This window comes from Phyllobates terribilis, unplaced genomic scaffold, assembly GCF_046119375.1.
Source record: "Phyllobates terribilis strain yellow unplaced genomic scaffold, ASM4611937v1 Scaffold_13__5_contigs__length_258822181, whole genome shotgun sequence".
In the NCBI taxonomy this organism is placed as follows: domain Eukaryota; kingdom Metazoa; phylum Chordata; class Amphibia; order Anura; family Dendrobatidae; genus Phyllobates; species Phyllobates terribilis.
Window position 1 is genome coordinate 188,717,487 of NW_027362773.1, and position 15,221 is coordinate 188,732,707.

General features: G+C 41.6%; 1 protein-coding gene across 1 annotated transcript in view; it reads left to right on the plus strand.

Moving 5' to 3' along the window:
* Positions 1-15,221, plus strand: part of NLRC5 (NLR family CARD domain containing 5) — a 306,174-nt gene that overhangs the window by 141,215 nt on the left and 149,738 nt on the right. The window contains exons 15-22 of the mRNA XM_073659129.1: positions 216-299; positions 411-494; positions 2,735-2,824; positions 2,911-2,958; positions 6,410-6,475; positions 11,847-11,930; positions 14,049-14,132; positions 14,793-14,882. Coding sequence (XP_073515230.1) covers positions 216-299; positions 411-494; positions 2,735-2,824; positions 2,911-2,958; positions 6,410-6,475; positions 11,847-11,930; positions 14,049-14,132; positions 14,793-14,882 — 630 coding nt within the window. The remainder of the gene's footprint in view (positions 1-215; positions 300-410; positions 495-2,734; positions 2,825-2,910; positions 2,959-6,409; positions 6,476-11,846; positions 11,931-14,048; positions 14,133-14,792; positions 14,883-15,221) is intronic.

Sequence of the window (15,221 nt, forward strand, 5' to 3'; positions counted from 1 at the left end):
TATCCATATATCTATTATCTATCTATCCCTATCTATTATCTATCTATCTATCTATTATCTATCTATCTATTATCTATATATCTATCTATCATCTATTATCTATCTATCTATTATCTATCTATCTATCATCTATCTATCTATCTATCTATCGATCTATCTATCGATCTATCTATCATCTATGTATCATTACATTTGCTTTTTCACATCATTTTTAGGATAACTGGCTTCAAGAATGTCCAGAAAGAATTGGAGAAATTGTGCAGAGTTCTTCAACAATGCAAAACTTTAGCACATTTAGAGTAAGTTGTTTTATGAAGACCTTTATAATGAACATTTCATAGTAAATTGATGATGATGATGATGATGATGACATCTCTTCTTCTATAAAAATACCTTTCGGTTTCTTGCAGTTTATCTGACAACAGATTGGAAAATTATGGAATTTCTGAAATAACCAAGATTTTTTCTGATCTAAAATGTCTTCTTTCAGTCAAGTAAGTTACTGTGAAGCTTTTGATTTTGGACTTCATGCCTCCCATTATGCCAGTCAGAATAGCACCAGGGTGCCCTGATAATCAGCATCTGTCAATGTATTCGAATTGATTGATAACCGAGCACTCACCGCTCGATAATTCCTTGCTGACTTTAGGCAGGAGCAAAGCTGTAGAGGATCAAAACAAGCCACACTGGCCATGGCATTTGGATACAGGGCAAGGGCAGCAGGGACGGACGTAACATTGGTGCAACCTGTGCAAGCACACAGGGGCCCAAGAGGTAAGGGGGCCACTGTCTCCAAAGCAGGTGGTATGGTTTATTATGATGATTATTTATAGAATCCAAAGGGCCCATATACTGTTCTTGCACCGGGCCTCTTATGTCTCTGTCCGCCCCCTGAAGGGCAGAGAACTACATCTTGGCCCTGATGAGTAAAGCATAGCTATGGCTCTTCTTTAAGCGTATTTGATGCCTTGGAAAAAGTAAAAAGTCACAGCCAGCTAAAGAAGTGTATAAAATGTTTCACCAAGTCCATTCCCCCCTTGGCCCTGTGGATCTTGGCATGTGTATTGGCTTGCACTGCGCTGGTGCCGGACCTGCTGCAGCTCCCTTGCACAGTGCCAGGCAGTGTGATGTGAGCAGCCTCCCATATATCACTTCCTACATCAGTATTTCGCTTTATTGGTAGAGGTCTGTGCTAGGACACTGTCTTGGTTAAGCGAATAATCGGCAGCAGATCCCATATTTGCCTGGAACCACTGGCAAATATGGGATCTGTTGGGTTGGGTTGCCTAGAACCTAAAAGGTCTCCTATTTGTTTGGGAACCTCACTAACATCTGAGAAGGTTATTAATGCTGTAAAGTATATTGTGGCCAATTTACTAACATATATATGCCCAAAATTTTGCTTAATTTGTGCCCAAAAAAATGTGCGTGGATCATTGGAAATTAGGGGGAGCAAAGGGACTTGGCCTAAGCCGCAATCCTTTGCACAAAAATTACATTGAAATAGCACCAAAATTGTCATTACTTTATAGAACTAAGTCAGCCAACTCGCAAAAGTTATAAACTTAAGCAACCCCTCCATATTAGGCTAAAGTCATCTTAGCCCACAAATTCAGGGGGATTGGCCAGCAGTCTAATGTATATGGAGGCTTCCTGATTCTCCTCAACGGGTATTGTTGGGGGAAAGAAGGATCCGGCATGTTAGGTTTCTGAGGGAAAGAATGATCCAGTACGTTGGGTTTCCCAAGGAAAGAAGGATCTGGCAAGTTGGGTTTTCCGGGGAAATAAGGATCCAGCACATTGGGTTTCCGGGAAAATGAAGGATCCGACATATTGGGTTTCCGGGAAAAAGAAGGATCTGACACATTGGGTTTCCTGGGGAAAGAAGGATCTGGCACATTGAGTTTCCAAGGGAAAGAATGATCCAGCATGTTGGGTTTCCTGGGGAAAGAAGGATCTGGCATGTTGGGTTTTCCAGGGAAAGAAGAATCTGGTACGTTGGGTTTCCCGGGGAAAGAAGGATCTCGCAGGTTGGGTTTCCCTGGGAAAGAGTGATGCAAAACATTGGTTTTCCGGGGAAAGAAGGATTCGGCACATTGGGTTTCAGGGAAAGAAGGATTTGGCATGTTGGGTCTCCTGGGGAAAGAAATATCCGACATGTTGGTTTTCCGAGGGCAAGAATAATCCAGAATATTGGGTTTCCAGGGGAAAGAAGGATCCGGCACGTTGGGTTTCCGAGGGAAAGAATGATCCAGCATGTTGGGTTTCCAGGGGAAAGAAGGATCCGACACGTTGGGTTTCCGAGGGAAAGAATGATCCAGCACGTTGGGTTTCCCGGGGAAAGAAGGATCCGGCACATTGGGTTTCCAATGGTCAATCATTTTTTTTATCTGAGAGATAGGCTGCTGCTAAAGAAGTCTGACAGCTTTTTCATAAAGAACAAACTATCGTTCAGCGTATTCAGTGCTAATAGCTATATGATCGTTTGGCCAACAACAGTCTACAATGTGGATGGGGGGCTTAGGACTAGACAGTCTAAAGATGTGCCAGATTTTATCAATGAGAAAGGACACTATGATAATTTTAGGGCAATTTAAGACTGTCTAGCCTAAGTTGGCACTGTCTAAAGGTTAGACAGCTTCAGTAAATCAGCCCCGATGTTTGCTGTTTGTTTGTGTCCTTTTCTCTCTTTTGCATTGTTTATACAGATATTATATCATTTCTTTTGTAACAGTTTGAGTAGAAATCGAATATCTCTGGGTGGCATTATGTGCTTAGCGGAGTCTTTGTCTCTGGTGAAGAACCTGACCGATGTCACAATTAGGTAAGTTTGTGATCTATTAGCGCCTTATTTTCTGTTTAATATCCAGTTTAAACAACTGAACAAATGTTTTTCTGCTCTGTCTGTAGATTAGGAACGCAACAGAAAGTGCTGCTAACATTTCAAGAATCCAACAGGTAAATATAGAAAGGTTATATGGATCACAAGCATGGTGTAATAGGCTGAATTATATGACAACTGATATTATGTGACAAGATTTGGCATTGGTAAGTTAGTATGTATTATTATTAAATATTTTTAACTGGTCTGATATGTTGAAAATTTATGTTAATTAAAGGGATTATCCGGGACTTTTGGATGAGGCTAAGAACTCACCGGCAGCCCTTGCTCTTCCAGTCTGCTCCGTCGACAGGGCGTCACTGCTGACGTCATGCTGATTGACAGCCAGCTCTCAGCACTTAGGCAGCGCAGAGACGGCTGTCAATCAGCATGACATCTCCAGTGACACCCCATCGACCGAGCAGAACGGAAGAGAAGAAGCTGCTCTGTTGACGTGACATCTCCAGAAGCAGGAGAAACACTGCTGTGTAGGGGCAGTCTGTGACCAGTCTCAGCCAAAAAAGGTCATCACAAGGCAGAACAGGCAAATTCTTAGCCCCATAGCCAAAAAGACTCCAAAGTCCAGGATAACTCCTGTACGAGGAAACATTAGTAATAGCCAGTTATTGGAGATTTTTCATTGAGCCATAATTGTCCCATCAGCTTTCTGGTCATTGATAGTAAATTACTATCAATGACCAGAAAGCTGATGGGACAATTATGGCTCAATGAAAAATCTCTGACAACGAGGTAATGTACAGCAATTACCAAATGTTACCTGATTAATCTCACTGGAAAAATGGATCTATCCAAATAGAAATGGGCCAGATAAATACAAAAAGACTTGGGGTAAAATGGTTACACACACCTAGTTCAGCCCCTCTCCATTTGATGGTGGATTCTTAGGGTGCATCCGTACGTCCTATTCTGATCCTTAGCGTGGGCTCAGTGTAGGACATACTCTGGAATTTTTTTCTCAGATCTGTGATTTTCATGGATGTGTGAATGGAGAAATAACACTCCATGGATCTGAGGACTGTCTCAGTCTGTTTTCTGTTGTCCGCTCTTTATGCCAAATAACTTGACCAATCTTCACCAAATTTGTCAAATAGTTAAATCAGGAACTTCGGAAGGTTTTACACCAGATTTCACCTCTCTAAGACCTACTCGCCAAAAAACGGAATACAAAAAATGGAACCTGAAAGCAGTCATTAATTTACGGCCAAGCAACTGGACCAATTTGACCAAAATTTCCCTCGTAGGTAAATCAGGCACTTTGGAAGATCTCACATTGGGTTTCAGCTCCCTAGGGCCTACAGCTTCATGAGATATTTGCCAAAAAATGGAATATGAAAGCAAATATTAACTTTAGGTTTCAAGACAGAATCAATCCGCACCAAATATGGCAGACGGGTAAATCAGACACCTCCGAAGGTTTTATCTGGGTTTCAGCTCTATAGAACTTACCATTCTTGAGATGTTTGCCCAAAAAAAAGGAACAAAGAAAGCGGAACACCAAAACAAATATCAGTAGCAAACAACATTGTAACCACACACAAACAACAATTAAACCAAATACACTCGTGTGCAGACTGGTAATTATATACAGTACAGACCAAAAGTTTGGACACACCTTCTCATTTAAAGATTTTTCTGTATTTTCATGACTATGAAAATTGTACATTCACACTGAAGGCATCAAAACTATGAATTAACACATGTGGAATTATATACTTAACAAAAAAGTGTGAAACAACTGAAAATATGTCTTATATTCTAGGTTCTTCAAAGTAGCCACCTTTTGCTTTGATGACTGCTTTGCACACTCTTGGCATTCTCTTGATGAGCTTCAAGAGGTAGTCACAGGAAATGGTTTTCACTTCACAGGTGTGCCCTGTCAGGTTTAATAAGTGGGATTTCTTGTCTTATAAATGGGGTTGGGACCATCAGTTGTGTTGTGCAGAAGTCAGGTGGATACACAGCTGATAGTCCTACTGAATAGACTGTTAGAATTTGTATTATGGCAAGAAAAAAATCTTTAAATGAGAAGGTGTGTCCAAACTTTTGGTCTGTACTGTACATATAGTAGGGATCCACGCTCTCAGGTAGGTATTTGGTTGCGTTCACACAGGCAATGGTCCAAACATGAGCAGTTTTATTGCTTTCATAAATCTTTAAGGGATTTAAAGCCAAAAACAGCCTCTTCTGAGAACAACGGTAACTCAGCAAATAAACAGTTAATTCAGCAGGCACATACTGCATACTGTATGTCAGTGCGAGCTCATCTGAATAGATTACAGTCCTTTCTCCCAGAGCAAACTTCATAAACAGGAGAGGCCCGATCCAACCAGTTTTTGATTGGTATCCCCTTCAGCTGAGCTCAGCAGCTTCCAGTGCAAAACAGAAGTATTCAACTCCATGCACAGTTCACGCTGAACAGGCTGCAGTTTCCATATATTACTCTGTAGCTCCAACACACAGACTGCTCAGCTTTCCTAGCTGACCCCTGCAGTCTCCATTCAGAGAGAAACTCTGGCTTGTCTCTCCCCCAGCTACAGCTCACAATTTGGCTGGCCACGAACCAGCTTCAACACACTCCATTCTGCTCAGTCCCCAGCAGACTGACACAAGTGAACCCATTTCCTGGTTCTTAGTCAAAGCTAGCCAGGTGCATCAAATTAAGACCTGTAGTGCTAGGATTTAACCCAGTCCTACCTGGGTTAAACATAGAGATTAGGACATTACAACATAGAGATTAGGAATACAAGGAAATCTCTGAATTACCAACGATCCAAAGGTTACCCCAATAACATGCTACACAAGTTTTCTTCCTCAACATTATTGGGGTTTGCTGTGGATTGTTGGTAATAATCAAGAAATTTGACCTGATTTTGTTTCCCAGGGTGATTGATATACTGTATAATAATAAATATACAGTACATCACCTACAAAAAAAACTCCACCATTTCCTTGAAGGTTCGCCATAAGTAGGTTCCTTCATTGGGAACCCTGTGATGACTAGGAGCAGTGGAGACGCTGGCACGATTTGGCATGGAGTTTATGAGGTGGGGAGCAGGATGTGTAAATTGGGATAGTTAATTGCAGAATATACATGTGTTTTCTCCTTGAGTATCTATTGGGGTTTCCTGTGAATTGTTGGTAATAATAAAGAAGCATGCCCTGATTTTGTTTCCAAGGGTGATCCCATGATAATGGTCTACTGCACACATACAACAGTACAAATTCAATGGAATAAAGTGCAGACTGACTGCTCGTTTTGATAGCTAAGCTGGACTAGTCCTCCAGTGCATAGGCAGAAAAGGGGGCTGACTTAACAATTAAAACAAGCAGTCAGCCAGCCCCCTTCACATACAGCTTATATCACATGCTGAAAAAGAAAAAAGTGTTTTGAGTTGAGCACAGACCAAGGAGAACTATATCAGAAAGTGTTACAATTTTCTGTTCCAAGTTGCACCAACTCTATTTCTTCTTACCGTGAAAACTTCTTTTATGTTGTTTAATTTATAGGGAAGGATCTTTTATGATCCAGAATGAAAACAGATCTGCATCACCTCAACCATCAAAGTCCTTCAGGTGAATAGAGATCACGAATATGTATTTTGTGCATTCACACTGGGCAATTACGTTTACATTTTTGCTATAATTTATGCCACTTTTTTGTGCAAATCATAATGAATTTGTGCTAATAGAAACACCTCCTGCAAAGTTCCAACCACTTTTCAAAAAGTTGATGGAGCTGGCGTAAAAATCCCCAAATGTACACATTTCTTTTGCTCTATATTGCGCAAAAAGTTTGCAATGTTCTCCACAGTTATACCCCAGTTTTCTGTCGCAAACTGTTTGATGAATCTGGGTCATAAATAGAGTAACATATCTGGCTTGGACACAGCTGTAAGATGTGCCAAACTCATTAAAAAGTGTTTAAAAGGGTTGTCCACCTTTGGGGATATTTTCTTTTTCTTTTCTTAAATGCATAGATTTTATGCTAAAAATCATTTTTGCAATTGGGTTATATTAAAAATCTTGCACTGTTTGCCATCTATAGGCTCTAAGGGAAGATATAGGAGAGGGAGAAGAGGGGGTCGAGTCCATGTGGGTAGAGATAGAGGGGGCAAAAAATAATAATAAAATATTACTGGGGGTCTGCTATAAGCCACCCAATATAACAGAGGAGAATGAGAATCTGCTATTAGGACAAATAGACAAAGTAGCAAAACATAATGAGGTGATTGTAATGGGGGACTTCAACTACCCGGATATTGACTGGGAAACAGAAACCTGTAGATCTCAGAAAGGAAAAAGGTTCTTGACAAATATTAAGGATAATTATCTCTCCCAACTAGTGCAGGAACCAACGAGAGGGAAGGCCGTGTTGGACTTAATATTGACTAATAGGCCTGATAGAATAACTGAGGTACAGATAGGGGGGCACCTAGGTAATAGCGATCATAATATTATCGACTTCAAAATGCCCTTCAGTAGGGTTATCAATAAGGGAACAACTAAAACATTAAACTTTAGGAGGGCGAAGTTTGATCAGCTGAAAGAAAACCTTCAACTTATAGACTGGGACAAAGTTCTTAATCAAAGGAATACGAATAGTAAATGGGAAACCTTCAAAATAATTCTGAATACTCAGTGCGAGAGGTATATACCGTATGGGAATAAAAGGGCCAGAAATAAGAGGAAACCAATATGGTTGAACAAGAACGTAAAAGGGGCGTTAAATGGCAAAAAAGAGGCATTCAAGAGATTAAAACAGGAAAACAGTAAGGAGGCACTAATGTGTTACAAGGAAAAAACGAGAACCTGCAAAAAACAAATAAAAATAGCGAAGGAGGAAACAGAGAGACGTATTGCTAGGGAAAGTAGATCAAATCCCAAACTGTTCTTTACGTATATAAATAGTAAAAGGATTAAATCGGATAATATTGGACCGATAAAAAGTGATGAAGGCAAAATCATAGAGAAAGATGAGGATAAAGCTAATCTATTAAATAAATTTTTTTCGTCAACTTTCACAAAGGAAATCGAACTAACAGGAGAAATGAGAAGTGACAAACTTAATCCTCCACTAAGTATGACAAATCTAACCCAAGCTGGGGTACAGAAACGCCTCAGTAACATTAAAATAAACAAATCACCAGGACCTGATGGCATACACCCACGGGTACTAAGGGAACTAAGTAATGTGATAGACAGACCGTTATATCTTATATTTAAGGACTCTGTTGAGACTGGGTCTGTACCACTTGATTGGCGACAGGCGAATGTAGTGCCAATATTCAAAAAGGGAGCGAAAAGTGACGCCGGAAACTATCGGCCGGTGAGTCTGACGTCCGTTGTGGGCAAAATTTTTGAAGGCTTTATTAATGAGGCAATCATGGAGCATCTTGATGCTAATAATCTATTAACCCCGAACCAACATGGATTCATGAGGAATCGCTCCTGCCAAACTAACCTGATTGACTTCTACGAGGAGGTTAGCTCTCTAGTAGATCAGGGGGAACCAGTGGATGTCGTGTATCTCGACTTCTCAAAAGCGTTCGATAGCGTGCCACATAATAGGTTGGTATACAAAATGAGAATGATGGGGCTGGGGGAAAATGTCTGCAAGTGGGTAGCTAACTGGCTAAGGGATAGAAGGCAGAGGGTGGTTATAAATGGAATATACTCAGATTGGGTAAGCGTCACTAGTGGGGTACCACAGGGGTCTGTATTAGGCCCAATGTTATTTAATATCTTTATTAACGACATAGTCAACGGGATAAATAGTAAAATATCAATATTTGCAGATGACACAAAGTTATGTAAAACAATTAATACAAAAGAGGACAGTGCAGACCTACAGAGGGATTTGGATAAGCTGGGTAGGTGGAGCATTAAATGGCAAATGAGGTTTAACGAGGAGAAATGTAAGGTCATACATATGGGAAGGAAAAATGGAAGTCACCAGTACTCACTGAATGGGAAATCATTGGGGAATTCAGAGATGGAGAAGGACTTGGGCATCTTAATTGATAGTAAACTAAATTGGAGTGCCCAAAGTCAGGCCGCTGCTGTAAGGGCAAACAGGGTAATGGGATGTATCAGAAGAGGTATAGCTGCAAAGGATGAGAACATTGTTCTTCCACTGTACAAAGCACTGGTCAGACCACACTTGGAATACTGTGCTCAGTTATGGGCCCCAATATATAGAAAGGATATAAATGAGCTTGAAGAGGTACAAAGGAGGGCAACAAAATTAATAAAGGAAATGGAGGGACTGCAATACCCAGAGAGGTTGGCAAAACTAGGACTATTCAGCCTGGAAAAGAGAAGGTTGAGGGGGGACATAATAAATGTGTACAAATATGTTAGGGGACAGTATAGAGACCTTGCCCGGGATTTGTTCAAAAGGAGGAATATTACGGTAACAAGAGGGCATTCACTAAGACTGGAAGAGAAAAGGTTTCAGCACCAGCATAGGAAGGGGTTCTTTACGGTAAGAGCAGTGAGAATATGGAATTCACTGAGTGAGGAGACGGTAATGTCGGATTCACTACACCAGTTCAAGCGGGGACTGGATGCATTTCTAGATACCAGGCAGATTTCAGCGTATACTTAAAAATAAAATAAAATAGTAGGTTGATACAGGGATTTATTCTGACTGCTGGTTTCAGAGTCGGGAGGGAATTTTTCCTCAGGTGAAGATTGGCCAAATCATTTGGGGTTTTTGCCCTCCTCTGGATCAACTTTAGCAATTACAGAACTAACAGGTCGAACTTGATGGACGCAAGTCTTTATTCGGCTTTACTAACTATGTAACTATGTAACTACGTTGCACTGTCCGTTGATGGCTGCAGAATGAGTTAACTGAGAATCCGTCAGTGAGCTTGTTCTGACATTCTGACAGGAGAGTTTGTAACTCTTTTATCTATTTTCTGAGCTCCTCTTAGCTGATTTATGACCACAGATCACATCAAAGTTGAATGTGTAGGGAAACAAAGAGGCTGTAAAATTTTGAATGAACCCCAATGACAATAATGATTTTAGCCCCAAATATATGTATTTAAACAATAAAAAAAGTCATAAAAGGTGGCCAACCTCTTTATTTAATTTGGTACATGTTACTCTAGTGCAGGGGTGGGGAGCCTTTTTTCTGCCAGGGGACACTTGGATATTTATAACCTAATTCTTGGGCTGTGCAAAATTACCAAACATGAAGTTTATCCTTCTATATTTGGTCAAATATTTAATTTACTCACCCCTAATATGATGGCTGGAGCTGCTTCTCTTTGGTACGGCTGTGATGGTTGGTGTTATGGATGATGTTGCTTCTCATAACTGCTTCTCCAGGTTTGCCTCGGCCTGGAGCGCAGTTAACGCTTTGCGATAAGTTTTCTAAAGAACTTGCAGCAGTAAGTTGTTCTGTTCACAGATGTATATGATATCACACTGCAGGTCTCCTCACAGTGGGAAATTAAAGGAAACCTGTCACCAGGAAAAAAAACGATATTAACCTGCAGATATGGGGTGAATCTGCAAGTTAATAGCGTTACTAACCTGCCCGGCGCCTGGACTTAGCCAAACGCTGCAGGGAGAAAATTAACTTTATTCTCCCTTCCAGCATTCGGTTTCATTCACAGGGTGCCCCGTGACTGAAACCGAATGCTGCCCGGGGAGAATAACGTTCAAGCTCAAGCAGTGGGAGGTCTGCAGTATACATCACATAGGAGACACCGAGACTGCTGTCTATACATCACTTAAGAAACTCTGAGACTGCTGTGTATACATCACATAGGAGACACCGAGACTGCTGTCTATACATCACATAAGAGACTCTGAGACTGCTGTGTATACATCACACAGGAGACATCAAGACTGCTGTATAAACATCACATAGGAGACTCTGAGACTGCTGTGTATACAACACACAGGAGACATCGAGACTGCTGTCTATATATCACATAAGAGACTCTGAGACTGCTGTATATACATCATACAGGAGACATCAGGACTGCTGTATATACATCACAAAGGAGACTCTGAGACTGCTGTATATACATCACATAGGAGACACCGAGACTGCTGTGTACACCACATAGGAGACATCGAGACTGCTTTGTATACATCACATAGGAGACACCAAGACCGTTGTGTATACATCACATAGGACATCATATAGGAGACACTGAGACTGCTTTAGATACATTACATAGGAGACACTGACACTACTGTATATACATCACATAGGAGATACCAAGACTGCTGTATACATCATGTAGGATACACCAAGACTGCTGTATACATCACACAGGAGACACTGAGACTACAGTACGTACATCACATAGGATACACAGAGACTGCTGTGTACATCACATAGGAGACACTGAGACTGCTGTATACTTCACATAGCATACACAGAGACTGCTATATACATCACATGGGAGACACTGAAACTGCCGTCTATACATTACATAGGAGACAAAGAAAATCCCGACTCCTGGCATTGGCCAGCACCAAAACGTAATCCTTCATTGCATATGCTGCAGTATTCAGTAGTGAACACTGTGTGCTCGTGTCCCCAGTGTAAGTGGGAATTAAAGGACGAGAAGCCATCAAAACGGGGCCGCCGGCTCAAGCACTGCGGTCCCCATGAATCTGCCCAGAGGCCAAGGACATTATGAGCTGTTTACAGCCCACGAACCGGAGGTTCCTGACCCCTGCTCTAGTGGACCCTGCATCAAAACTGGCGTAGCAATCTTGATGAATTTTCCCCTTAGTGTGTACATTTCTCTGGAGATAGATCATGGAGTTGTCTTTTAGCCCCTTCCATTCTGCTCCCACTATAATTATATGATGAAGAATGTGAGAACAATAAAGCTATTATCAGTCTTTTGCTGCATGTCGCAGTGACTAACGATTCTGTATTATTCTTCTCTCTGTACTTGTTTCTTTGAAGTCTGACAGATTACCCCATGACTTCCAAGAAGCTAAGGAGACTCATGCTGGCACTGATCAAGTGTTCTGATCTCACACGGATAAAGTATGTACTCGTTTCACAATGTGGTTTGATACATTTCTATTCTATTGCAGCATGATAATGCTATATTGTAAAACCTTCCAAGACATTGAGCAATTTTTGCTTAATACAATGCTTCAGATTATACGCATTACTACTATGACAGGGACAGACTTTGGCAAACATAGAATAGAAAGCTTTCATAGCCCTTATGGGACTCAGAGGCAATTGGGTTGATCAGAGCGTCCTTTTTTGCAGATCAGGCACGGCCATTAAAGTTAATCGGGATTCTTTAAAAAGACGGTTTTGATTAATACAATGCTTCAGATTATATGCATTATTACTATGATAGGGACAGACTTTGGCAAACATAGAATAGAAAGCTTTCACAGCCCTTATTGGACTCAGAAGCTATTGGGTTGATCAGAGCGTCCTTTTTTGCGGATCAGGCGCAGCCATTAAAGTCAATGGGGATTCGTTAAAAAAACGGTTTAAAAACAGAAGACAGACTTTGTACTTCAGTTTTCCAACAGAGTTTCATCTGTTTTTAACTGTTCCATTGTTAAGACTCAGGTCTCATTCACACGTCAAGTTTCATCAGTGTTTCAACGGATTTTCATCAGAGTTTCATCAGTTTTTCTATGATGAGAAAAAAAATGTTTCTCCACCTTCTCCTATCCATCAGTCCGTGAAAAAAGGACAGCACTCTGATGGCACCAAGTGCTGTCCGATTTTTTTCATGGACCCATAGACTTTTATTGCCGAGTTTGATCTGACACTCCAATCAATATCGGACATGTCTCCGTTATTTTGCACAGACCACTCGATCCGCAATGTGAAAAACCCCATAGACTATTATTATTAGGTACAAGTGCTATCCGTGAAAAACAATCAATAAAAAGCTTCAGACGATCTACCAGCTTCAGCTTTTAAAAATGGGTGAGAAAATAAACTGATGCAACAAGGAGGAAAAATGGATGATACATAGAAGACAAACATTTAATTTAATGCAGTTGTAAAAATGGAAATAAATGTGTGAATGAAGCCCAGGTGTCACGATACTGCATACATGACTAAATAGATCTCTTAGACCTGATAATGATGCTGTAAATATCCATGTCAGAATGGCTGTGTAGTCTTTTATGAAAATTCAACTCAATCTCTAGCCTGATGGACAGCTCCTCAGGGTCCCTCCTCTGTGCTGCTGCTGAACCTCTGCCCACCTAGTCTGATTGACAGCTCCGCAGGGTCCCTCCTCTGTGCTGAAGCTGAACCTCTGACCATCTAACATGATTGACAGCTCCCCAGTGTCCCTTCTCTGTGCTTCTGAACCTCTAACCACCTAGACTGACGGACAGCTCCTCAGGGTCCCTAATCTGTGCTGCAGCTGAACCTCTGCCCACCTAGTCTGATTGGCAGCTCTTCACTGTCCCTTCTTTGTGCTTCTGCTGAACCTCTGTCCACCTACCCTGATTGACAGCTCCTCAGTGTCCCTTCCTTGTGCTGCTGAACCTCTGTCCACCTACCCTGATTGACAGCTCTTCAATATCCCTCCTCTGTGTTACAGCTTATTCTCTGACCACTTAGGCTCACAACTCCTCAGTGTCCCTCCTCTCTGCCATCTAGCCTGACAGCTCCTCATTGTCCCTCCTCTGTGCTGCAGTTGATCCTCTGCCCACTTAGCCTGACAGCTCCTCACTGTTCCTCCTCTGTGCTGCAGCTGATCGTCTGCCCACCTAGCTTAAATGAGAGCTCCTTAGTGTCCCTTCTTTGTGCTTCTGCTGAACCTCTGCCCACCTAGCATCATTGACAGCACCTCAGTGTCCCTCCTCCCTGCTGCTGCTGAGATCTCACACTGCCCAGTACAAGCTGCAGCTGTCAGTCTGGCTCTCGGAAACTGAATGCTCTTGGTTTCATGACTTCTCGCTTAAAATGCCCATCTTATTATCATATCAGTATTATATAGCCATTCTGATGTGGATTTTTAAAGTAAGAACAACAACCTCATCAGGTCAAATAGATCTATTTATTATTGTACATATATTGTATAGAGAAATCTGGTGACAGATCCTCTTTAAATTATTATCAAATGACTACAGACAAACTGGAATATCACTGATCTTTTTTTATTTCTTTCTACAGCTTGTCCAACAATGGACTGAACTGTCAAATGATGGAAATCCTGCTGCATCACTTCCCACAGCTTCCCCACTTGACGAAGCTTAGGTAAGACAACACTGTAGACGTTTGCCCACCGTGTGCCTGTGGATGCCCCATAATGCTGTACAAACGTGCAGACACTACAGGTCATGCCGCCAAAGATTGCGCTATGCCGTTGCTGCAGCATAGCATACTGCAAATGAATGGGGCTGCTGCAAGTTGCTGTGGCTGAAACGCGCCAATTGCAGTCTCTCTATGTGACTCCAGACTTGTGAATCCTCACAGCATGCACACTGTATACTGTCAGGATTTTCCAGTGTTGGCGTGTGACCTCAAGTATGCAATTTGTATCCATGCGGTCACATGCATACTAGAAGTGTGTGGCCTCGGTTACTACAAGTGATACGTCTAGTCGGCATGTGACCACATAGATGCAAATTTTACCAGCACTGGAGAATCATGACAGTGTGCAGTGTGCACATAGAATGAGTGCAACTTAAGCAACCCCTTGTAGAGCACAACAGGAGCATCAGGTTTTCAGAATATTATTTTTTTCCCAGTTTTTATTCATGTATCAAATATAAAAGTTGCTTTATGTAATACAGTACATATCATATTAACCTACCTATCAATCTCCAGATGGGACCAAACATCAAGTGTGAACACAACCTTATATGTAACTTCTGGATGATTCACAGTGCAATCCTTTCTTTCTTGTGTTCTCAGCATCAGTACGGGCGACCTTTCCCCAGGCTGTGTGATACTACTGGCCAGCTCGATCAACATCTGTGACCGCATTACAGAAGTTGACGTAAGGTAATCATCGATTTCCGATACTACATTGAACATTCTTAAAGGGGTTTTCCAGTTTTGTAAAACCCCTTTTCTCCAGCTGTAATTAAAAAAAAAATTGCTGTACTCACCACCCTCAGGTCCAGTGCTGAGTCTCCTCCGCTGCTCTTGATGTCTGTTATTGTCTGCAGCGCTGACGTCTCAAAAAAAAAAAACACCTGCAGCCAATCAGTGAGCTCGGCAGCTATGCCAAAGTTGACGGCACGAGCTGGTCGGTTCTCAGTTTTTGGTTACAGCACTGCAGACAATAACAGACACCTTGAGCAATGATGGAGACTCAGCCATGGACCAGGGGAGGGGAAG